Source organism: Pyrus communis, chromosome 9 (assembly GCF_963583255.1).
Source record: "Pyrus communis chromosome 9, drPyrComm1.1, whole genome shotgun sequence".
NCBI classification, from domain to species: domain Eukaryota; kingdom Viridiplantae; phylum Streptophyta; class Magnoliopsida; order Rosales; family Rosaceae; genus Pyrus; species Pyrus communis.
Genome location: NC_084811.1, coordinates 7,760,993 through 7,769,322, shown reverse-complemented (window position 1 = coordinate 7,769,322; position 8,330 = coordinate 7,760,993). Strand labels below are relative to the sequence as shown.

Here is an 8,330-nt window from a genome sequence, read left to right as displayed (position 1 = left end):
AATTATTACGTAAAATAACAACATAGCTCACTTAAATTTAACACAAGAACACATTAATACACCAACACTAACACTTTAATACACTTAAGATTATCCATCATCAACGTTCTCCTTCTTAACGCAATATATGCTCAACCAAATCCTTGCGGAGTGTGTCATGACCTTGAGGAGTTTGAATTCTATTTAAACATCTCATATACTCACTCAGTGTGACCCTATCTTGTCGAGGTCTCGTAAGTGGTTGCAGAGAGATATTCAATATCTCTTGCCATAGCTCTCGCATATGTTGGTTGGTCATCATCCACATCTTCTCCAAAGTCTTCTTCAATTTCTACGTACTCATCTTCCACAATCATGTTATGTAAAATTATGCACGTTATCATGATTGAATGGAGGTCTTCCACATTCCACAATTGTGCAGCCCCTCTAACAATGACACATCGAGCTTGTAGGATCCCGAATGCTCTCTCCACATCATTCCTGTAAGATTCATGTTTATGCGAAAATAATTTTTTTTTCGCATTATCGGGATGAGAATAACTTTTCACAAAGGTAGGCCAACTAGGATAAATACCATCAGTTAAGTGGTAACCTAGCTCATGCCGTTTACCATTTACCTTGTACCTCCATTCCGGTGCCCATCCATTAACAACATCATCGAATAGAGGAGAAGACCAAAGAACATTGATATCATTGTTTGATCCAGAAGCGCTGAAGAATGCATGCCAAATCCATGTATCGTAAGACGCCATAAGCCTCGAGCATGATGGTTGGGTTGTTGTGATGGCCCGTGAATTGGTCAGCCCAAGTAATAGGACAATTCTTCCACTCTCAATGCATATAATTGGGACTTCTTATCATGCCATAGAAGCCTCTTTGTCTGCCTTGCGTAGAAGCATCTTCAAGTATTCACGATTTGACTTGCGGAGGTATATGGCTTCATATATGGCTTTAATTGCCTTACAAAAGCACTTAAGGTTCACAATAGCAGTATTATCTACAAGTCAACAATATTCGTCAGTTTAGTCTGTAGAGCACCTATTAGCTAGATCTGAAATGTAGATGTGAGCTTCTGATGAGATGATAGACTTTGTTAACCTACAGCATCTATCTTCCTTGCAAAGTAGTAGCCATGATGGACAACTGCGTTCAAGATGCTTTCAAAAAGCTCTCTCCTCATCCGATACCACTTCCAAAAATCATGAGGAGGATGTCTCGGATGTTCGATGAAATAATCTTTCATCATCTGGTCATGACACTCTTCTCTATCATGCTGCACAAATGAACGCCCGTGACAATATCTAGATTCGACATGGTGCTCATATTGCATAAGCGAGTTCACAAATTCGGCTTCTTCATGGTTCATTTTTGCATCTGCAATTGCAAGACTTACTTGGTATTGTGCCATCTGCATTGTCAAGCTACGCCTTCTTCTATCACCCATTGATGAGATATTGATGATTTTGAGGAAACAAAAACACTTTAAAAGTTGGAAGATTGGTGAATATGTTGCGTGATGGTTAGATATTCAACCTATGCTTATATAGAGGATGATTGAACGTTTGTGTTTCATGCGTTTCATGTGTTTTGTATGTATTTGGTATGTGTTTCGTGTGTGTCATGTGTTTCACATGTTTGGTGTGTTATACATCTCTATCATGTGCTTTCTATTTGCTTCATACGTGTTATGTGTGTCTTGTGTGTTTCACGTATTTTGTGTTTATAAAATTAATTTAGGATAGTCTACAATTTTTTTTTCAAAAAAAAAAAAAAAAAAAAAGCCTAAATTCATTCTTTAATAATTTAGGGCTAAAATTTTAGGCCATAATGGTTGGAGCAGAAAAGCTGTTTCTAGGTTAAAACCTAAATTTTATGGGCTAAAAATTTTAGGTTTTAGGCCAAGGGTTGGAGATAGTCTAACTACTAATTCTAAAGTTCTTGTTCTTCTTTTATTTACAATCGTCATCTACCTTTATCACGTCGTTTTTCCTTCTTTTGTCTTATCTTCTTAATGTCTATCTTGTTTCCTTCAATGTTGTGTCCCATCAGCTCTTAGACGTCGATTTCCTCTTCTCGAGGGTGTATCTTGTGGATGTCATGGACTCATGGGTCAAAATCACTTACAACCATCATGGTGTCTCGGTGGGGATTTAAGAACCCCAACAACTCACTGGACAGAAGTAAATGATCACTTGAATCAGAGGTCTATAAAATTAGTTCCTTTTAGAAATTCTCTCTTTAAATCAGTTCTATTCTTTCTAGTTACCGAGTATTTGCTCCAAACATAACCAAAAATCAAACTAGTGGAAGTGAACAAAAAACCAGCATCAAAAATCTTGCACAACGGCTAAAGTTTAGGCTTATTTTTAGCTATCTTTGAAATTTAATTTTAATCTCACTATGCTCTTTGTAATTCAAAAGTCGCAACTTTATTTTGTGAAACTTAAATTTGCTTCACTTTGCCCTCTAGGACTCAATTTTGCTCCCATTTCGACCCCAGAAACTTGAAAGTCGTCTCAATAAAACTTAAAATTCGCTCCACATTACTTTAGATCTATTAAATTTTTATGTGGGTTTGATTTGGGTGCGTCAGGCTAATCAATTTATTTTTTATTTTTTTCATCTCTTTATTTATTTACTTAATAATCTCTTATTGTTAAATACTAACGCATAGTGCAGATTTATAATCAGATTTATTGCACATGTGGCATAATCTTATTGGGAGTTGGGTCCTATATATATTTTAGGAGATGACCTGTAAGAATAATATACTGGCGTCTAAAGAATCCTATATAGGAATCCACATCAGCCTTTTAACGGAAATGTTGACAACCTTTGACCATAGGAGGCAATGAGAGACATAATTTGAGTTTTATTAAATGAGAAAATTTGATCTAAGGGGCCAAACTGAGAATGAAGAGTTTTAAGAGGTGTTGTTGTAAATAAGCCATTATAAAATTAAAACTCTTGAAACGTTGAGTGTTTTCTTATTGGTGTATTGGAATAGGCTTAAACTGACCGAAACAAGTTGATTAACAATGATTTGGTTTGGTTTTGTTCGGTTTGTTTTCAATAGTAGTATTGGTCAAAATCGATTCAAAACGAACTGTTAAGTACTAGTTGGATTAGGTATATTTTTTGTATCAAACCGAACCACCCCACCCCTTGTGGTCATGCAGTGGCGAGTAATGGTCATTTTTTCGTTACTTCATAATATTTGTATAAGAGATTAACACATTCATCCCGTTCAAAATGGTAAAATATTAGTCTATTGCTCATTGCAAAATTTAAAAAGTACAAGAAATTGAAAAACTTTTTTTGGAGAAGAAAAACCCCAAACAACCTAACTTAACATCAATGCAAACAAAACGCAGCTTAGCAACCCCAAGAATATCATTCATAAGATTTAATCAAGGCTGGGGATCGTTGAAGACAAGTTGCCAAGATCCGTATTAAAACTCTAATTTGCCAACTGATGAGCAACATAATTCTACACCTTGAAAACATGCTTCATCTCACATCTAACCAATTGACTCATCAATGTTTTGCATCTGATCATAATAGTATCAAGAGGATGGAAGCTATAAACCAAATTTTGTTTGAACAAAGTGATAGCGGACATGGAATCCAGCTCAATTATGAGACTAGTAACACCTCTGTCAAGCACAAGTTGTAGTCCAAAGCATAAACTGTATGCCTCAGCATCAATGGTATCCCCTTTTCCCAAATTAGTAGAAGGCTCTCCTAGCCAATCACCATTATGATCTCTAAGCACTCTACCTGCACCAATATGACCGAAAGAATACCTTCTTGAACCATCAACGTTAAACTTATACGAAACAGTATTAGGAGGTTCCCAAGTAATGAAGCTCAGCCTTCTATTAGGTTTATTAGAAGAATGAACAGAAACTTAAAACAGAAACAGCTCTTAAAATTATAGCCAATTGGATCCAAAGCCATGATAAAATCATTATAAAAAAAACCTGTTAATTCTTCCACTTCCACACAAACCAACATGTAAAAATGAAAGAAGTATTCCAGTCATAGTCATTAGTCCCAACATGTAAAAATGAAAGAAGTATTCCAATCATAGCCATTAGTCACATTTGCTCTTGTCTTTAGATTATCCATCATCCAATCTTGAATACCAAGAATAAACGAATTGTGCAACTGCCCAGGGATATCCATAATGTCACAAATACGCCTAACTCTGCAGTAATCCTTGAGAATATGAATAATAGATTTAGTATGGCATGTAGGAAGTAGAGTCGGTCCAGAGTTTTTTGGTATCCAGTGTGAAAGCTCAAAATGTCCCCATTTTTTTAATACGGAAACATATGTTTAAAAAAAAAAAATTAATGAAGGTTAGAACCCAATCGAAGTTCTTTTTTTTTTTTTTTTGGGGACCGCGGGGGGGGGGGGGGGGGGGGGGGGCTAGGCCATCACGCCTATATCATATTACTTGAGAAAATATACAACGGGGGGAGACCGGGGGTGGGGGGAGGGGGGACATAGTACCTAAACCCTGACAATCAAAAGTACAATCATATACAACTACTCCAAACAAAGCTCTTTGAAATTTCAACTTTTAAGAAATCGTCTTCTTGCATTTTTTGAAGCAAAATCATCAATTATATCATCATATTCAAAGTCTTCAATCTCATCATTTTCAATACATAAGATTGCTAATCCATTTAGCCTATCTTGAGTCATAGTGGTCCGCAAGTAAGATTTTAATAATTTCAATTTTGAAAAACTTCTTTCTGCAGATGACATGGTCACGGGTACAATCAACAATATACGATAAGTAATCAAGACATTAAGACACATCAGTTTCCTTTACAAAGTTTGCTATTTCCATGGATGTCCAAGGATTATTAGATAGAAATGCTTCTTCAGGTAACATCATTTGCAAAACCTATAATTCGAAACATAAGTTGGCTCCATCTACATCCATGGTATTCCTGTCTTTCAAATATGCTTCAAGATTCATAGAACTTTCTTTTAGCTCTTGATTATCCAATGAAAGTAACTTCAGTGCATCAAACAAGAAACCAAAAATAGATTCAAAAACCTTTAACTGTTCAAACCTGTTATCAGTTGTGAAAGAGCAATATCCACTATAATAAGAAAATAATTTGTTCTAAATTTTTTTTCAATAGACTGTTGTTCTCTCTCATTGCCTATGTTGTTAATACCATTGCCTAGTTCATGAGTGCTCCACGAGCTCCTCATTTTATTGCAGCTAAGCACGTTCTCTGGTACGTCAAAGTGACTATTGATCATGGCTTCCTGTTTACACCTCAACCTCGTAATGCTTGTCTTTGTGCCAATTTTGATGTCAACTAAGGTGGTTGTATGGATACTCTTCGTTCGACAAGTGATTACCTTGTTTATTTGGGCTCCAATCTTATCTCCTGGTTCTCCAAAAAGTAGCCTACTATTGCTCGCTCAAGCACCGAGTCTAAATAATGCTTATTGTTTCGCTCCAGTGCAGAGACAATATGTTTATCTTACTTACTTTATGAACTTGGCATCTCATTGCAGTTTCCAGTGCTTCTGTATTGTGATAACCTTAATGCCACTTATATGGCTACTAATCCTGTTTTTCATGCTCGCATTCCCCATATTGAACTTGATTATTACTTTGTTCGTGAAAAAATGGCGCTGGGTAGTTTCGTGTTCATTTCATTCTCTTTGTTGATTAGCCTGCTGATGTGTTCATCAAGCCTCCCCGCAAGTCGTGCCATTGGCTTCTATGTTTCAAACTTGTTTACCAGTGGTCGCCTAGTTTGCGACCCTCAGGTGGTTTTTTTTTAGGGTTGGGGGGAGGTATTAGCAAGATTGTCTCACTCCTTAAAATTTCTTCGTAATCTTCTATATTAGGTTGACTGTAGGGATTAAGTTCATTTTACAGATTATATTTATTGTATGATGATAATTAGGTTTATCCTCAACTCTAATCTTCTAGATTAAATTCATAGTAATATAATTATTCTGTGTATTTGTACTCATATATATATATATATGAGAATGGAATTTTTATTGGCACTCCAAGTTTCTCATTCTATACTCCAAACTTTCTATGCTTAGAAAGAAAAATACACTTGTGAGGAGTGTAGAATGAGATTTTTGAAGTGTCAATAACACTTCCCTTTAAGAATACATGAAACAACTAATTGTTTTCTACATTTTCTCCCCTTCTATTCATTAGAACAGTTCCAGCGTGTGAACCCTCCCCCCAGGCAATACACTATGTTATCCATCCAATGAACAGTAACGGCCCTTAATGAACAGTAATAGCCTTTTGCATCTCCACCATTGCACTTCAATAGCCCTAGCAATAAGCAATAAAATATTAGTATTTTTTTATTTATAAAATAATACAAAATAATTTTAATTGTCATTTCGGATAAGATTTTTAACTGTTCTCGTTGTGACACGTATCATTATCTAAAAAGTTATTAAATACTCCAAAATAATTTTATTTGTAATTTCAGATAAGATTTTGAATCGTTCTCGTTGCGTCGCTTGTCATAAAATCTGAAAAGACAATTATTGGCGATGGATTTCCGATAAGATTTTTAATCGTACTCATTGCACCACATGTCATTATCCGAAAATACAATTATTGGTAATGGATTTCCAATAAGATTATTAACCAATCACGTCGTGCCACGTGTCATAATATGTTTACAATCTTTGAGGATAGATTTCCATCAGATTTTAACGAATGACGGCATGCCACGTGGCATTATCTACAACCCAATCCTTTCTGAATCCTCCATATAATCCACCATCCATCCTTACAAATCTCACACCAATTTTCTCAAGATATCTATCATTATTTATAGTTTCTGCTTCCTTCTTCACCAAAATCTCTATCATTATTCATAGTTTCTGCTTCTTTCTTACAATGTCTTCTTCTTCCTCAAGGATGATGTGGGAAATCGATCAGTAAGAGGAAGAATTGTTTAACCAATCAAAAGGAATGTTCAATCTTCAAGTGGCCCAAAATGAGAGGGAAGATTATGAGGAGCGTAGAAGGAGAGATGATGAAGCAAGAATGACAAGAACCTCACATTCTCGTCGAGTCATCCAAGCTATGGGTCAAATTTGTAGGTCCAGCCGTTCTGGAAATCTTGATAGAAGCAGGCAACGACGAGGTACGGAACTCTTGGACGATTATTTTGTCTGTAATAGTGCATTCCCTAATACGTACTTTAGATGTCGTTTTAGAATGGAATGACATTTGTTCAACAAAATCATGATTGCTGTTTGTAACCATGATTCTTACTTTGTGCAAAAGAATGATGCTTTTAGTGTTATGGGTCTCCTTCCAGAGCAAAAAATTACTGCTGTCTTGCGAATGCTTGCATATGGAGCATCTGCATACCAAGTGGATGAGATAACGAGGATGGGGAAATCAACCATTCTTGAGTCCCTAATGAGGTTTTACGGAGCAATCAAATATATCTACACCTCAGAGTACCTTCGGACGCCTACTGACATGGACTTGCAAAGGCTTCTGAAGAAGGGCGAGATGCGAGGTTTTCCTGGGATGATTGGAAGCATCGATTGTATGCACTGGATGTGGAAAAATTGTCCAAGTGCATGGCAAGACGCTTATGGGGACAAAAAAATGAGCAAAAAGTATCATTTGGAGGCGTTGGCATCTTTTGATACATGGATTTAGCACACCTTTTTTGGGGTTCCGGGAGCTTAAAATGACCTCAACGTCCTTGCCCAATCCCCAGTATTCAACAATGTCCTGCAAGGAAAGAGACCAAAAATCACGTATTGCGTCAACGAACGTATATACAACGGGCCATACTACCTAGCAGACGACATTTACCCGAGGTGGTCAACATTTGTCAAAACAGTGCCACGTTCACGAACTGCAAAGGAAAAACATTTTGCAAGCTGTCAATAGGGGTGCAGGAAGGATGTGGAGCATTGTTTTGGTATCCTCCAAGCTCGTTAGGCGATTGTTAGAGGTTATGCCAGATTGTTTGATGTAGAGTTGCTTCAATCCATCATGATGACGTGCATCATTCTTCACAACATGATTGTGGAAGATGAGTACGATTATGATGTTGATGAATATGAGCCAGACAAGATGAACAATTCAAGAACACGTATATATTGTGCACATGACGCCATCGAAGAACCCGTGCAACATGAGCCATTAGAAAAGGATGGTCATTACAATGAATTGATCATTCAATGATATACTGCACTTCAAATGCCACATATGCACAATGCCCGGCAAATTGATTTGATAGAGCACCAGTGGGAATTGAAACAAGCTCAAGATACTTAAGTTCATT

The 8,330-nt window shown here is 36.6% G+C and overlaps 3 protein-coding genes across 3 annotated transcripts; 1 reads left to right on the top strand and 2 right to left on the bottom strand.

The window, feature by feature from the left end:
* Nucleotides 1-215: 215 nt before the first annotated feature.
* On the bottom strand, nucleotides 216-752 carry LOC137744313 (uncharacterized). Its single transcript, XM_068484153.1, has one exon. The coding sequence runs from the start codon at nucleotides 750-752 to the stop codon at nucleotides 216-218; it is 537 nt and encodes a 178-aa protein (XP_068340254.1).
* A 105-nt stretch (nucleotides 753-857) lies between these two features.
* LOC137744312 (uncharacterized) lies at nucleotides 858-1,444 on the bottom strand. Its single transcript, XM_068484152.1, has 2 exons — nucleotides 1,099-1,444; nucleotides 858-997 (listed from the first exon to the last, which is right to left on the bottom strand). The coding sequence occupies exons 1-2, from the start codon at nucleotides 1,442-1,444 to the stop codon at nucleotides 858-860; spliced, it is 486 nt and encodes a 161-aa protein (XP_068340253.1).
* A 5,823-nt stretch (nucleotides 1,445-7,267) lies between these two features.
* LOC137744311 (uncharacterized) lies at nucleotides 7,268-7,696 on the top strand. Its single transcript, XM_068484151.1, has one exon. The coding sequence runs from the start codon at nucleotides 7,268-7,270 to the stop codon at nucleotides 7,694-7,696; it is 429 nt and encodes a 142-aa protein (XP_068340252.1).
* Nucleotides 7,697-8,330: the final 634 nt, after the last annotated feature.